Source organism: Brienomyrus brachyistius, chromosome 22, assembly GCF_023856365.1.
Source record: "Brienomyrus brachyistius isolate T26 chromosome 22, BBRACH_0.4, whole genome shotgun sequence".
NCBI lineage: Eukaryota > Metazoa > Chordata > Actinopteri > Osteoglossiformes > Mormyridae > Brienomyrus > Brienomyrus brachyistius.
This window is the reverse complement of record NC_064554.1, coordinates 4211490-4228156: the sequence shown is the minus strand read 5'-3', so window position 1 is coordinate 4228156 and position 16667 is coordinate 4211490. Positions and strand designations below refer to the sequence as shown.

General features: G+C 46.1%; 1 protein-coding gene across 1 annotated transcript; it reads left to right on the top strand.

The window, feature by feature from the left end:
- Positions 1-902: 902 nt before the first annotated feature.
- gaa (alpha glucosidase) lies at positions 903-11216 on the top strand. The gene is made up of 19 exons (XM_048991433.1): positions 903-2087; positions 2229-2380; positions 2622-2787; positions 2907-3003; positions 3176-3295; positions 3433-3551; positions 3639-3770; positions 3852-3959; positions 4851-4964; positions 5348-5432; positions 5873-5990; positions 6697-6830; positions 7117-7268; positions 7475-7623; positions 8545-8686; positions 8791-8889; positions 9138-9302; positions 9413-9565; positions 10914-11216. The coding sequence occupies exons 1-19, from the start codon at positions 1503-1505 to the stop codon at positions 10977-10979; spliced, it is 2856 nt and encodes a 951-aa protein (XP_048847390.1). The 5' UTR covers positions 903-1502; the 3' UTR covers positions 10980-11216.
- The last annotated feature ends 5451 nt before the right edge of the window (positions 11217-16667 follow it).

Below are 16667 nucleotides of genomic sequence, written 5' to 3'. Positions count from 1 at the left end.
GTCTTTTCTTTTTATTTTTAACTCTTTTTTTTGCAATTCTGCCTAGAAGGCCAGCATCCTGCTGTTGCCTCTTCACTGTAGACACTGTGACTGGTCCTTTGCAGGTACGATTTAATGAAGCTGCCAGTTTAAGACCAATGAGGCATCTGTGTCTCATACTACACACTCTAATATATTTACCCCCTCGCTCAGTTGTGCATCAGGTCCTTCCTCTCCTCATTCTATTGTGGTTAGAGCCGGTTTGCGCTGGTCTGTGAAGGGAGCAGTACACAGCATTGTATGAGAGCTTCAGTCTCCTGGCAATTTTATAAGAAAGACCTTTGTTTCTGACCCTTTTGAGCTTATAATCGAACTCACAATTGCTGATTCTCCAGATACTCAACTTGTCCAAAGAAGGCCTGTTTTATTGCTTCTTCTTATTCAGTGCAACAATTTTCATTTGTGCTAACATAATTACAAAAGGATTTTCTAACGATCCATTAAGCTTTAAAAATGATCAACTTGCATTAGCAGATACATTCCACTGGATCAGAAGTCTAATTGTTGCTGATAATGGGCTTCAGTACACATATGTAAATATTCCATTAAATTCTTTTTTTTTTTTTTTGGGTGGGGGGGATTGGTGCGTGACATTAGTATCGCGTTTTGTTAATTCAGTTGGCTAATTGGCAGCATTTTTTTTTCTCGTTAATCACTACCAACAATGTAAGTGATAATATGAAAGGAGACCCTGGGTACGAGCTAATTGTTTAATTGTAATTCCATATCGGTTATGGTTGCATTCGTCCTGTCAGACACAGTCATGACTTAAAATTGTCAAAAGACGGAGCCAGAGATCAGGTAACACCAGTAGGCGTGCCATTATATCGGCAGCACTGCAAAGCTCACTGTACAAAAGCAGATGTAATTTTTTTAGATAATCAACCCGAGTTTTCACTCACAGGTTACATCGAAAAAAATGTGAAATTAGGCTGCTAAGTTTTTATTGTTTTCTGATACTGAGAAAGAAAATCTACACGCTAAAATACGACAACGGATCAAAACAGTTTAACACGCAGAGATTTGATAAAATAAATCCTGTTAGGTTTGTTCATAGTGAGATCCCGTAGTTCAGTCTCAGTTCGAAGTGTTTGCTGACGTGTAAATGGAGGTATTGTACTCTGAAGTTAGTATTTTCACTTTCACTTTAGGAATGGGCAAGAACAGTTTTAAATCATGCAGCAAAGTAAACTTTAGCAGGTGCGTTTTGCTAGAAATTTCGTATCGTGTTAGCCAGGATTTTTAGGACATAACAGGATTGCAATTCGCTAGGCAACATTACACTATCATGACATGGAGAGGCCGTCTAACGACAGATGATTTGTGCCAGTACATCGCTCTTTCCAGAGTTGTTATTTGGGGTTTAATCATCCATGGAGCTATAGGTTGACTTTTTACGTGGATTTTATTGGTGTGATTAAATTTGATCGCCACTTTACACAGTGTGTGTTTGGACAGTACTCATGACTTCCCGGAAGAATCAAAGACGCACTACCCGATACTGTCTCCCACGATTTGCCCTTCCTATCGCCGTGACTTTGCCTGTGCTGGCGCTTGCCGCCTGCGTGTACATAAGGTGTCAGTCTCAGAGGACGGCGCCACTGGGCAAGCGATCGTCTTGGCAGCTGGGTGCAAACGTCACACGCCATACATGGAACCATGCAGAACCTTCTATGCTCAGAATTGTGCAAAGCAGTTTGGGCACGCAGGATATCCCCGTGGCCAGTCACGAGGCACCCCCTGTGCCCGGTGCATGTGCCGTAAGCCCGGAGAACCGCTTCGATTGTGCGCGGGACCGTGCTTTGAGCCGGGAGGAGTGTGAGCAACGGGGCTGTTGCTATGTCCCCGTGATGCAGACTCTCCCCAGTGGACCCCCATGGTGTTTCTATCCTCCATCCTACCCTGGTTACAGGATGGGGCCTTTTTCCCCTACCGCTCTGGGCAGGACCGCTACTTTAACCCGTTCCACACCCTCCTACTTGCCCCGGGATATCGCTATGCTCCGTCTTGATGTCATGGATGAGACTGAGAGTCGGCTCCATCTGACTGTGGGTGTTTCGTTGGTTATTTGTATTTACTAACTTCATTTGCTAACAGAAATTTGATTTAAAACCTGAATTACTTTATCGGAAAAAGGGACAGAGCAAAACTGTCAGTGTGTATCCGTTGCTTGTCCCCATTACTCACAGCTGAAGGACCCTGCATCTCCACGCTACGAAGTTCCACTGTCATACACTCACTCTGCGAGGAGCTCACAGAGCAGGGACCCGCTGTACCTCACAGAGTTCCTCACGAATCCTTTTGGCTTCATAGTGCGGCGCAAATCCAACGGCCGTGTGCTGTAAGTGCAGTCTCCGCTCGTCACTGTAATCGTGTAGACGTTCCCGGTGTCAAACCCAGGGGCATACTGGACTTCGGGACTAATTCAGATTTTGCGAGGATTATTCTGCCGAGGTCCGGCTCAAGCCGGTGACCTTCGGATCACAGGCACTGAGGCTTAGCCTGCTGAACTAATGGATCCTTTCCTTTGGGTGTCTGTCTTTGGTGGTCGGGGTGCGTACATGTGCACACGTTTGTCTCAGGCTGAACACTACAGTGGCCCCACTCCTGTTTGCTGACCAGTACCTGCAGATCTCCACCTCCCTGGCATCACCCCTAGTGTCTGGGCTGGGGGAACACTACACCCCTCTTACTCTGGACCTCAACTGGACCTCTGTTTCTTTGTGGAACAGAGACATGGCCCCCCATGTGAGACCCTCGCCTTCGTCCCTGCCTTTATCATCACTGTCACGGTCCAACAGAGAAGCTGAATAGACCTATCACGTCATCTTTAGCTACCCCTACTGACTTCTTATTGGCTTTTGCAGAGTGATGTCAACCTGTATGGGTCCCACCCCTTCTATCTGGTGCAGGAGGGAGATGGACGGGCCCATGGTGTCTTTCTGCTGAACAGCAATGCAATAGGTCTGCTTAGTGATGGGACTTGTTGCTCATCATCATCATCTTCATTATTATTATTATTATTATTATTGCTACAAATGCTATTTGGTTTTCTGTATTTGACCACCTGCGACTTAATAATAGATCTAAACTGTTAATGACGCAAACACCATGTTTGTCCGTTACTTCTGAACAGAGGTGTTGCTGCAGCCTGCCCCTGCTCTTACGTGGGTGTCAGTTGGTGGCATCCTGGATTTCTATGTCTTTCTTGGCCCAGATCCACAGGATGTGGTCCGCAGGTACCATGAGGTCATCGGTAAGACCCCGAACTTCCTCTTCGGACCCCTCCTCATGGCCCGAGCCGTTCTCTTTGATATTACCATCTGCTTTTTATTTTTTACCGCACTGTATCCCATGATGCCTCTTGATGTTCCAATTCCTGTGTCCTCCCAGGGTATCCCATGATGCCGCCCTACTGGTCACTGGGCTTCCACCTCTGTCGCTGGGGATACTCCTCCACCAATGCGACGCGCACTGTGGTCCAGCGCATGCACGATGCCCGTTTCCCCCTGGTAGAGAAGCGAGTCCCCGCCACTGGTCGCCATAACACGACTCATGGTTAACATGCCCTAGTCACGCGCTGTTTTCCTTGTTTAAAGGATGTGCAGTGGAATGATCTCGATTACGCTGACAAGCAGAGGGTGTTCACCTTTGACCCCGAACGCTTTGGAGACCTCCCTGCCATGGTGAATGAGTTTCACAAAAAGGGCCTGAAGTATGTCCTCATACTGGTGGGTATGTCTGCATGTCGGGCCACATGATATATGTGCTGCAATTCATCAACACAATAATATTATTGGGCTACATTTCAGGACCCTGGAATCAGCAGTAGGACCCCTGGATCTTACCTCCCCTTTGACGACGGGCTCCGGAGGCGTGTTTTCATAATGAACTCCACCGGACAGCCACTCATAGGGAAGGTACACCCCAAACTTATAAATCTTCACATTGTTTGGTTGTTAGACAATGACCTAACACAGGCCAAGATCTTACAAGTTCTCAGTACTTTAGCTGCCTGTGTTTTCTTATAGGGATGTAACAATACCATTTGCCCACGGTTCGGTGTGCATCGCAGTTCGGTATATTATCAAGCCTTTTGGTGTGCAGTATATCTGCTGTATAATGACATAAAAATTCTAGCCCTTGAAGATAAGAACATCCCAGGTTTTAGATGTATTTTTTGGGGAAAAAACACGTCTTGTGCCTGCAGCAGTATGTACAGGAAAATGACCGTATTACTGCGTTATCGTGCAGAATGGTTCAGTAATATACCATGTACCATGACATCCCCATCATGTAAGTAAACATTTTGCTACCAAGTTAAATATACAGTTATTTGGAAAAATCCATCCATTTTCCAAATCCTACTGGGTCGCGGGGGGTCCAGAGCCCATCCCAGAAGCAATGGGCACGAGGCAGGGAACTCCAATTAGCCTCAGCATGTTTATGGACTGTGGGGGGAAACTGGAGTACCCGGAGGAAACCCCATGACGACAAGGGGAGAACATGCAAACTCCACACATGTGACCCAGGCGGAGACTCGAACCCGGGTCCCAGAGGTGTGAGGCAACAGTGCTAACCACTGCACCACCATGCCGCCCCTATTTGGAAAAATAAAGAGGTCATTTTGTAATTAAAGGGTGATTTGTTTTAAATATACGGAAACCTTAGCGTTGCCATTGGCCCAAAACCGCGATACATACCGAACCGGGTATCATTACACCCCTGTTTCTTACTTGTTTAGATGTTGTGCCAGATGGTTTATAACTGGAACTCATGTGTCAGAATCTGGCTAATGTGTGGCTGCCCAGGTGTGGCCTGGTCCTACAGCGTTCCCCGACTTCACGAACCCCGAGACGAGTCACTGGTGGGAGGATAACATCCGTGATTTCCATGACCGCGTGCCCTTCGACGGCCTTTGGATAGTATGTGTCTCCATTTATTCCCCATTGCAATTCAATGTGTCACATCTGTGAGTGGAACCGGATTTCCGTACAGGCTTTTGGGAGTTTAACTTACGCACAAATTTTCTGAGGGCAGAAGAGAGAACCAATCAGATTATAGAAGAGGTTGATTCAAGCAACTAGAGGAGGCGGGACTAATCAATCAGATGTCTTGGTCCCACCTCCTCTGATTGCTTGGATGCACCTACTTTACAATCTGATTGGTTATCTCTCTGAACCAATCTTTTTTCCTTCTGGCCTCAGAACATTTTTGTGTAAGTAAAACTCCCACGAGCTCAGTGTATCTGGATGGGCATAGGTGCAGGATGGCGTGCCATGTGCTTTTTATGTATCTTTGCATCCAGGACATGAACGAACCGTCCAGTTTTGTCCATGGTTCTGTGGACGGATGTCCTGACACTGACCTTGAGAACCCTCCCTTTGTCCCTGGTGAGCTCTGTGGTCCTACTTGTGTCACCTGACACTCTAATTAGGAAGCATGGACTTCTCATGAGGGAATTAACTATATAGCGTTGGGGGGGGGGGGCGATTGACAAAGCAAGATTGCTGGGTTAGCTTAAGCTAGAAGTCATAACTGTCCAATAGGAATGCTCCTTACCTACGCTCTTATTGGATGATCATGATTGTCCAGTAGGAATGCTCCTTACCTAAGCTCTAATTGGATGATCATGACTTCTACTTTAAGTTAATCCAGCTAACTATAAAATATTGCTTTTTCAGAATACCCCCCAGCTGTACAGAAACCAGTACTAGTTTTAACTTATTCTGTCACACTGTATGCAGAAAAAGGGTTCAATAACATGGTCAATTATGAACACTGCTGCAGAAGCAGGTAAATGATTCTTCATGAAGGTGCTCTGTGTTTTTAGGAGTCTTTGGCGGGCATCTGAATTCCAAAACCCTGTGCATGTCTGCCCAGCAGAACGCTTCTTCTCACTACAATCTACACAACCTCTATGGGCTGACGGAAGCCATCGCCACCTACAGGTCATTCTTGGCATTGTGGGGTTACTGTGAAGCACTTTTGGGGTGGGATCTATTTTTTTAAGCTCAACTCGATTTGTGATTATTTCTTGACTAAAAGCTGTTTGATAAAAAAATACAAAATAAATATATGTATTTACTGATTCTCTTAGGAATATTTTATTTGAATGACAAGAATATTATCATATGAATGAATATACATACCAACTAAATTATAAACATGCATGTGCAAAGTTACTGTTGTACCCCACTGGGAGCACTACGCTTTACACCGATTATTAAAAATGCAAAATTACCGGCACTGAAAAGTTAAAAAGGTACTGCTAGGAACGTGAGATTCTGTCAAAGACAGCTGACACGTGAATGAGGTTGGCTGCCGAGACAAAGATGCACGGTGTGACCAAGCCAAATCATTTCATATTGGACATAGTATGCATAGTACACAAAAAATATTAATCACTGATATTTATATATGACTTTATGTGATCTGACTCATTTTCAGTGTTGTTTACACTATATGTTCTTGGCTTTACACGTCGCCTATATGCTTCTGAGATCTGTCATCGAGCTCCAAAAATGTTGCTGTTTAATTCTTCACAGCCAAGTCGCAAAAACGGAAACCACGAATGTCTCATTGGCCAATGGGCGGCTGTGTCTGTATCGCGTTTTGTCAGGTGGTCAGAGCTGCATCTCTCTCCTTCCCGCGCAGTGCCCTCGTGAAGGTTCGAAGGTCACGCCCCTTTGTTCTGTCACGCTCCTCCTTCCCGGGCCTGGGTCGCTTTTCGGGGCACTGGACGGGCGACGTGCGAAGCGACTGGGACCAGCTGCGCTACTCCGTTCCTGGTGAGGGGGGAGGAGACGCCCGCGATTTCCGCCATCTGTGCAGCAGCACTGTTGGGTGCGGGTGTCGCTGCCTGTTGAGGCTACAGGGCTTCCCGCATGACGCCATGGCGACCGCCGGACACTATGGCCGCTTTGGCCGTGACTGTTTTCATGAATTGGGGCGTTGCTACAAGACCCCCTGCAGATCAGCCTGCTGTCTGCTCCCCACCAATAGAAACAAGTCCAAAAATACAATGTGAAAGTAACAGTACTCCGCTCACTCTCCACCACCCTTTGTCCTCCTCAGCTGTGTTGCTGTTCAGCCTGTATGGTGTTCCGCTGACGGGGGCAGATGTCTGTGGCTTTGAGGGCGACACCGCTGAAGAGCTGTGCGTCCGCTGGACTCAACTGGGCGCCTTTTACCCCTTCATGAGGAACCACAACGACAGGCCCAATGCCGTTAGATGATTTACTGCCACCAGCATGTCTGCTTGTGCGAAAGCTAACACGTCTCGTAAAGTAGCACACTGACCAGATCGGTTTAATCTGGTTTAATGCGAACAAGAGCCTTGTAAGATCTGGTTTGGTGCATCTTAGGTGGTCAAGTGTTTGTAAAGCTTTGTAAAATGTGCTACGCTAACGTTGTATTGTTACCCCCCCCCCAGCCCCAGGAGCCATTCGTGTTCAGCCTGCCGGCGCAGGCGGCCATGAGGTCGACCATCGGGCTGCGGTACTCTCTGCTGCCCCTGCTGTACACTCTCTTCCACCACGCCCACATCTCTGGCAGCACTGTCGCTCGGCCTCTCTTCCTTGAGTACGCTGACCAATCATGGATGGCACCTCCCCTTTCTTAACAAAGCCTGCAGCTATATCTGCATGCAACCTCATACCATATTGCTGAATGTTTAAACCTGTCCAGTAAGGGGGCATAATTTCATAGTTATTTATTCAAGTCATATATGAAATCTTTGAACCCTTGAACTACTGTAATGGTGCTTTTCCACTGGCATACAGGAACCGGCCCGTCCCCAGGCTGCACCGCGAAGAGAGACTAGTTACAGCGCGGGTCCAGCTCGCTTCGGTTTTCCACTGCAGAAGGGTCGGTGTGGTACAGGCGTTGCTGAGTTTGGAGAGCAATTTCAAACCAAAAAAAACACATATTTACTGTTCGCACGATGCACATGATGATTTATTATGTGCTAATTTCTGTAATGTGTTCATTTCCGCTCACATGTCTGTGAGAATCACCATATTGTTGGTATTGTGACGGTAGCAGAATTCGCTTGTGTAAATTTACATTACGAATCCATTCCATTCAGCTGTTTGATACCTTATTAAGTAGGTTGGAAATTCCGAATTGTTTGGAAGTTCCATGTTATCAGGAATCCATCAATACATTGTGATGTGTGATACTACTAATATATTGTATATGCACTTATTCCTTCATATAATCCATGTGCAGAACACCGGTATCCCCGAGCATTTTGACCAATCAGATGCTGGTGACGCGTCCCCCTCCGTTAGTAAGCAGGGCCATGTCAGCGCCGTTACGGCTTGAATACGGCTCAGTTCTTGGTGGCAGTGGAAAAGCGCCATAAGGTTCAGAATTTAGTATAATTTCTTGGCAGTTTGCTCCTTAATGCAAGAATCACAATGTTTAATTATATTAGCATATTATACAATAATAATATCTGCTTCCTACCGGTCCACTGATACATTTCTTGCCTCTGGCCAGGTTCCCCTCGGATCCTAACTGCCACACCATCGACAGGCAGTTCCTGTGGGGGAATTCCCTTTTGATCAGTCCTGTTCTGGACCAGGGTGTGACCGATCTTGCCGCTTATCTCCCTCCGGGCACTTGGTACAGTCTGCATGATGTAAGCAATGCTGAAGCCCCAGAGTGTGTCCCGTTGAGTAGGGGAGAGGGGGCGCTGCGATGGATTGTGGGTAAAGAATGTCTACCTTCCCTTTCGTGCTGCAGGGACAGCCCTACTACAGTAAGGGTCAATACCTGCTACTGCCCGCCCCCCTGGACACGATCAACGTCCATGTGAGAGGTGGACACATCATTCCCCAGCAGGTCAGCTTCAGGATGTTGTATTTAATACTCTTATTTCCCTTTTTTTAATATAATTTTATATTATTATGATTATCATGATTATAAATGAACCTTTCAGTTTGAGAACACCAAATGACTTAACTTGCTCCTCTTGTTGAATATACATGATAATCACGGTTTCCCCCAGATATTATATGAATCATTAACAATAGAATCCTTGTTCTTAGCATGCTGGGTACCTTTCACCTGTCCAATCGTGTGCTCCTCAGGAGCCAGCTCTGACAACTGCAGCCTCCCGCAGTAAACCTTTTCTCCTAACGGTGGCGCTGTCTGCTGCGGGCTGGGCTTGGGGCGAGCTTTTCTGGGACGACGGAGAGAGTATGGATACATATGAGAACGGGGAGTACTCCTTTATCGTGTTCATCGCAGAGCAGGTTGGTTGTAGTTGACATGGCGCTAGCTAATCACAAGTTGCTAATCATGTGATGCTAATCACATGACTGGCTTACGCAACAGACTTGTTGCTCCTCCCTCCGATCCACAGAATCAGCTGGTGTGTGAGCCTCTCAGAGTGGACAAGGGCTTGGGCGAACTGCAGCTGGGAGTCGTCCGTATTTTCGGGGTGTCTGCTTCACCCAGGGAGGTGCAACTGAATGGAGACCCTCTGCATTACTTCTCATACAACTCTGATACTCAGGTATGGACATGAGTGATTTTCAATTATGCTTTAAATTCTTTCAAGTAGCAAAATGCTTCCCTTACAATGTATTCTTATCACAAAGTATTGTAGCAGGAGGTGGAACTCTCACAAATACACTATATTGCCAAAAGTATTGGGACACCTGCCTTTACACACACACATAAACTTTAATGATATCCAGTTGTTAATACATAGGATTTAATATGGAGTTGGCCCACCCTTTGCAGCTATAACTGCTTCAGCTCTTCTGGGAAGGCTATCCACAAGGTTTTAGAGTGTGTTTATGGGAATTGTTGACCATTCTTCCTGGAGAGCATTTGTGAAATCAGGCACTGATGTTGGACTAGAAGGCCTGGCTCGCAGTCTCCGCTCTAATTCATCTCAGTGGTGTTCTTTTGGGTTGAGGTGAGGGCTCTGTGCAGGCTAGTCAGGTTCCTCCACACCAGACTCGCTCATTCATGTCCTTATGGACCTTGTTTTGTGCACTGGTGTGCAGTTATGTTGGAAAAGCAAGGGGTCATCCCCAAACTGTTCCCACAAAGATGGGAGCATGAAATTGTCCAAAATGACTTTGAATGCTGCAGCATTAATAGTTCCTTTCACTGGAACTAAGGGGCCAAGACCAACACCTGAAAAACAACCCAACACCATAACCCCCCTCCACCAAACTTTACACTTGGCACAATGCAGTCAGACAAGTACCGTTCTCCTGGCAACTGCTAAACCCAGACTCGTCCATCAGATTTCCAGACAGGGAAGCGTGATTCGTCAGCCTGCGTTGTTCCCGCTCTGTGATTTTATGTGGCTTACGACTTCGTGGCTGTTGCTGCTGTTCCCAATTGCTTTCACTTTGTAATAATACCACTAACAGTTGACCGTGGAAATTTCACGAATGCACTTATTGCACAGGTGGCATCCTATCACGGTACATCACTTGAATTCACTGAGCTCCTGAGAGCGTCCCATTCTTTCACAAATGTTTGCAGAAGCAGTCTGCATGCCTAGGTGCTTGATTTTATACACCTGTGGCCATGGAAGCGATTGGAACAACTGAATTCAATGGTTTGCAGGGGTGTCCCAATACTTTTGGTAATATAGTGTAGGTCTATTGAGTGTACCTTCCAATAGAACTCGACAGTCAATGCAAAGTAACAATGATCCTCTCTAATGTAATTCCCTCTTATGTATTATTAAGTATCACGTTAATTCATGATTTATAAGCTGTACCAGTGTACTGTAGTGTACTATTTGTACTTCGATTGTATTCTGTAGCTTAATGTTATGTGATGTACTGAACCGTGATCTGAAATAACAAATTACTTTCAGTACCTTCTTGTCTGTGCAGATGCTGACTGTAGTCAGACTTGCAGTCCCCATGACTGAGCCCTTCACGCTTCAGTGGATTTTCTGACAGTCCACTTGAATATAGAACCTTCGTGTGTGTTTTTCACTGGGAGCCAAAATTCTTGCTGTAAAATTCTTAAAATCCAGGGATGCTGTCATCTGGCTGGGTTCAGTGTTCTGAGCGATGCTATTCTTTCCTTACAATCCTCTGAATGGCCTCATTTGGCCTCTCACACAATCTGCCCTCCTGCGAGTGTTTCATTTACTGTCATGATCATTTAATAAAAATGATGTTTTTGGGAAAGATCTGTTGTGCCTTGGGAAGATAATTTGCATAGAAGTTTTTCACGGCTAAGAATTGCTTTGTCTAGTATCTCTCTCTTTCTACCAGCAACAAAATTCTGACTCATTTGTGGGTAGATTGTGGCCGGTGACTCATTTGATGCCTTCATTTTGCATGTTCATTTTCACTTCCTGCACAGAAGTGGAAGGTGTCAGGGTGGGCCTCGTGCTCCAGCACTGGCTGTCACTTTTGCAGCAGTTTCAGCTGCCCCGAGGTGTGTGAAGCAGCCTTTTTTTCGGGGGGTGACACTGCTTGCCCTCTGAGGTTTATAAATCCACTCCAGGGTGGTCAGTCAAGTGTAAACACACAGAGTTTATGGCATTTCACATCGGGTCCAAATGACCGCATCTGTGTCAATGTTCGATACAAATTTCTTTGCCCGAGACCTTATAGGACGGTATTAAGTTGAACATGATTGAGCTGCTCTTTGAACGAATTCGTAATTTACGTGTCGTACGTCGTGCGGCCTCACACCTCTGAATCTGTGGCTTTAATTCCCACACTCAGACGAGCGCGTGCGGAGTTTTCGCTTTCCCATCGCATGCATATTGGTTTCTGTTAAGTACTCCAGTTCCCTCCCAAAAATATCTGTGTGTGCGGTGAGGGGAAACGTGGTCTCAGAGTTCCCCTTAGTGTCTGTGAGTGTGTCCCCCGAAATGGACTGACATCCCGTCCGGCATGTCCTGAGACACTGGCTTCAGACTAACCTCAATCCTGCATTTGATAAGCAATACGAAAAATAGATGGATGAAGAGAGAGATTAAAATTATGCATTCTGGAATAATATGCAGTAATTGGCACTCTCATTCAGTCATCAACATGTAAATATTTTTAAATATCTCCTATTGTTTTCTAAAAAAATTATGGTTATTTTTATTTTTAATGATGGCTTGTATCAGCAATTCAATACATAACCAAAGAGAGAAGGAATTTAGGGAAATATACTTTACTACAGTTGAACAAATAATTAAGTAGCGCAAATACACAGTCCTGTTTGCATCTGATTAACGTCATTAAAATTTACGATATGTGAGGACTGTCTGTAATCTGTAAAGTAATTTGAAGTTTGAGACAGTTAATATCTCAGTTAAACATAAGAAATTGGACGAGAGGTCGGAATATGTGAGACGTCGTGGGGACATGGTTTGGCAAAGGCTGTTGGTACGGCAGCTTTCTCCAAATGGTTATTTTTACTGACGGGGACAATGTTCTCCCCTGTGTGAAAACACCGACTCTCATGTGAGATTTAAAAACACTCCACCCAGCTTGTCATCACAGACTCTATCAGCTACTTCTGGATGTCCAGGCTTCTTTATAACCAAAATGCTCCTGTGCTTGGCTGAATACTTCAGTTCGTCTTGCGCTTTGGTTTGTTTCCTTGACTGACAGACTCATCCAGCTGCTTCACATTATAGTGACGACTGACCAATCAGCGCGCAGCAAGAACTCAGTGCTTAAGTGAAATTCAGGTCCTTTTAATTGAAATGCCAGTTTACAAACCTGGCATGGATTATCTGGTCGTCCTACACCCAAATTGATGACCGTGTTTGTTGATGGCTGCCAGCGGCGAGGAAGAGTGCATCCCTATGGCGACAGGTGAGGGAGCCCACGGAAACCAGGTTCAGGTTCTGAGTGTTGTGATTGGGGGGGGGGAGAGAGGTACGGTGGCTCGGCAGGTATCACTCTGGGCTCCACATTCGGATCCCGAACCCAGTCTGGTGGCTGGAGTTTCTCCGCAGTTCGAGGACATGCAGTCAGACTCAGTGGCATCTCTGAAACGGCCCACAGTATGTGCATGACTGTGTGTGTATGTGCCCTGCTCTGTCCTTACATCCCATCCAGGGTGGACCCCAGCCTTGCGCTGCCTGGGATAGGCTCCGGGCCGCCCTGTGAGTGCTCAGAATACGGATGGATGGGTTTTGATGCATTTATATAGCGCTGACTGCACAGCCTGCAAGTCGCCATGACAACCGCTACATTTAAATATTCTCTCTCTTGTTGATTAGGGCGATGCCCCGGATAGTTGGGTTCCTCGCCTTCAGCGGTCGCTTATTCGTGTGACACATTTGTCTGCTTATTTATTTGTTTAAAGGAAGCCAGTGCACTTCCCCTTTGCAGCTATAAACAGGAGGATGATGTAGCTAAATAGCCAAAATAAGAAGCTAGTGGTCCTGAGATTGACACATGCCCTGAGCGAAGATCTTTGGATAAAGATCGCCTGCTGCTTAGATAAACGGTAAGAGCCTCTGGCTACAGCCGGAGCCGCAGCTCCGGCGTGGTTGGTGCAGTGCGCGCACGGCTGTACAGCGCCCCATCGGCAGGAAGTCACCCTACGTCTGGCTCACCGATGACGTCCAGGCCCTCGGCCGCCAGTCAGGTCCCGCTGCGGTTTTGTCATGCGGCGTTCTGTGATTGGCTGCTGGGGCCGGCGCCCGGAAGCCTTGCGGACGCTTGTGCATGACTCGCGCCTCACAGTCGATGCTGTCGCCCACGTTCGTCATGCCTGCGCTGCAGGAAACCACTGATGCGGAGATTGGAAGGACCAGGTGGTTCAGATAGTGCCTGCGAAGGATCGATTCAGGACAGAGCACAAGAAAGACAACTGGACATAATGCAGAACAATCCTTAATTTGACGACATTGTTATAAAGTAAAGCACATCATCAAATGGGATTGTGCAGTATTTATACCAAACAAATTCTGAATGTTTCTATAGGTTGAGTATTTTTGATTTCCCTTCATTCATAAGACTTGCTGATTTACGGCTATAACAAAATATTACCATAATCCATATTTATAATTAGGACATGCTGCTAATTTTCAGTCACATGTAAAACAAAGATCACTCATAGTCAAAACACACGCAGCTTTTTTGCACACGTCTGCCGGCCTGCAAGTCTGTCTCCAATATTGCTCTCGTTTTCTGTCCGTGAGCAGGATTTAATAAAAGGCAGCGTCAGGAAATTGCAAGGCTCAAGAACTCCGCGCCATTGTTTGTGTTGGGACTCTGGGTATTAAGCTGGGCCCTCTCACCGTCCTCTTCCTCAGAACGTGACCCGCGGGCCACTTATTGCACGGCTACTGTGAACAAAACCCGTTCTGATGAGCCCAGTTCACGGCCTGTACCAGATATGGCTGCCTTTCCCCGTGACCAACAGGAAAAATAGATGGTAAGATTATACGTCGTAGCCGAATCAGGCTGTCAGTAAGAGTTCTAAGGGTGTTGTGATTGTTTTTCAAAAGTCATAAGCAATTTCTTCAGGACTGACAGCCTGTTAGCGGGTCCAATGGCCCGTAATCATTACAGTCCTTCATCACATGACTATCAGGCACAAGTGTGTAGTGAGAGACTGAAACTGCTCCCCGCTCAGACCACCTGGCTCTGCAACCAGGGGAAAGACCAAGGAGAGGCACAGATGGACACAATCATTAGCTGGCTGAGTTTACTTTTCACATTCGTTTCTGTAATTGACTAAGACTGTGAATGTGGGCACTTTTCAGGAAGGCGAAGTCGGCTGGCAGCTCGGCTCCCGGGGACTCATGCTGTTTGGCTCTCGAGAAAAAAATACTCAATGCTTAACCCAGATTTCGCCAACGTGATACGGCAACCAAACAAACAGACAAGGCTGCCAGATAAAAGTGTTCAGTAAGCAGTAAAAAAAATAATAAAATAAGAGGAGAAGCGGAGAGATCGTCCTCCAGCGGAGGTAAAGCAGGGCACCACTGAGCTGTTTGTTTGCTCGTTTTATTCGCGGACAGAGTGACTTGGGTCTCAGTGGTGAGTCCCTGAGGACTGGGGAGGGACAAGCGTGGGAATAGGACTAACACGCACAAAACGATTGCGTTGGGTTGCATCAGGTAGTGCAGCCCTACCCCACCCCTTCCTCCCCTCCCTACCCCCTGCAGCGCCCAGACAGATAAACAGCATTTATTAAATTCTCTAAAGGTGAACCAACCCCCACTTTGGTCAGTGCCTGAAACCTAATAAGGAAAAGGAGACAGTGTTCAGCAGTGTTTGTGCGCCGGAGTTGTTGTCTTCCGCATTATCAGACGCGGTTGGACAAGGGGATGCTTTCAGGATCTGCCTGGGCCTTCTGTCCCGCGGACGGTGGTGATCCCCTCATTGCGAACTGCAGAAAGAACTCTTTTGCAGAGTCTGTTATTTGTGCGATGGGATTGACTGTCACACAATCACCATGCAAATGCCTCGTTAGACTGGCATTTTTAACTGGAAAGTAGAGAATGCTGCTTTGAAAGAGAGGAACAGGAGCTATTTTCCCTATTATTACTCGAGCTGAGACCCCCTATTTTTGAGTTTGGCTGAGCCTTTTCATAAGCGATGGACATGCTTAACCCTAAGGAACAGAGTATGTAAGACATCACACTTAATTTCTCTGCTGGAAAATCAGCGCCTGGTTATTGTACAGTTACAACTTTGTTCTATTAAAACATATAAATTCATACAGACATGAAAGGGAGTGAAGCCACTGTAGATTGTCAAAGAACATCCCGAACTGGGGGGGGGGGGAATGTGTTTTTAATTTGAGTGATCTCAACCGAAAGACGCGTTTTTAATGCCACATGGGAGTAGCGGGCGATGAAAGCCAACCTGGCATCTACACACACGCAGCCTGATGGGGAGAAATAAAGCGAAAAGCGAGGCTGTCAGTCAGGGTAGGAGAGCGACGCACCTGGAATGTCTCTCTGTGCAGAATCAGAGATAATGAAATTGGCACTTTCAGCAAGCGACCCTTGGGTTATGTTTGTGTGTTTGTATGCCCACTACACACACACACACAGAGGTTTGTAATTATATCTTTGTGGGGACTCTCCATTCATTTCTATGGGCATAACCCTAATCCCAACATGACGACTATAACCCCCACCCAGCCCTAACATTAACCATAAGTAACCAAACAAAAATTTAAGACTTTTGGTATTTTTAGTTTTCTGATAGCAGTCACTGATTTTTGTGGGGACCCCAAAAATGATCCCCACAATGTCAAAATAACATTTTGTCAGCCCACAATGGCAGGTTTTTAATGCCATTGTGGGCGTCATTTGGTCCCCACAAAATAATATAAACCTAATACACGCTCATTCACACACACACATTTATACTCATATCTTTGCAGGGACCGTCCATTCATTTCTATGGGGAATCCTCTAATACGAACATGACAACCCTAACCCCCACCCAGCCCTAACTTTAACCATAAGTAACCAAACAAAAATATAAGACTTTTGGCATTTTTAGTTTTTTGATTGCATTCACAGTTTTATAAAATATAAAACTGAGTTTTCCCTTGTGGGTCCCCACAATGTTAAAATAATAAGTTTTTATTTAACCAGGTTATTTAGTTTTACCAGGTTTTAGTTTGGTCCCCACAATGTAATATATCCCCCCCCCCCC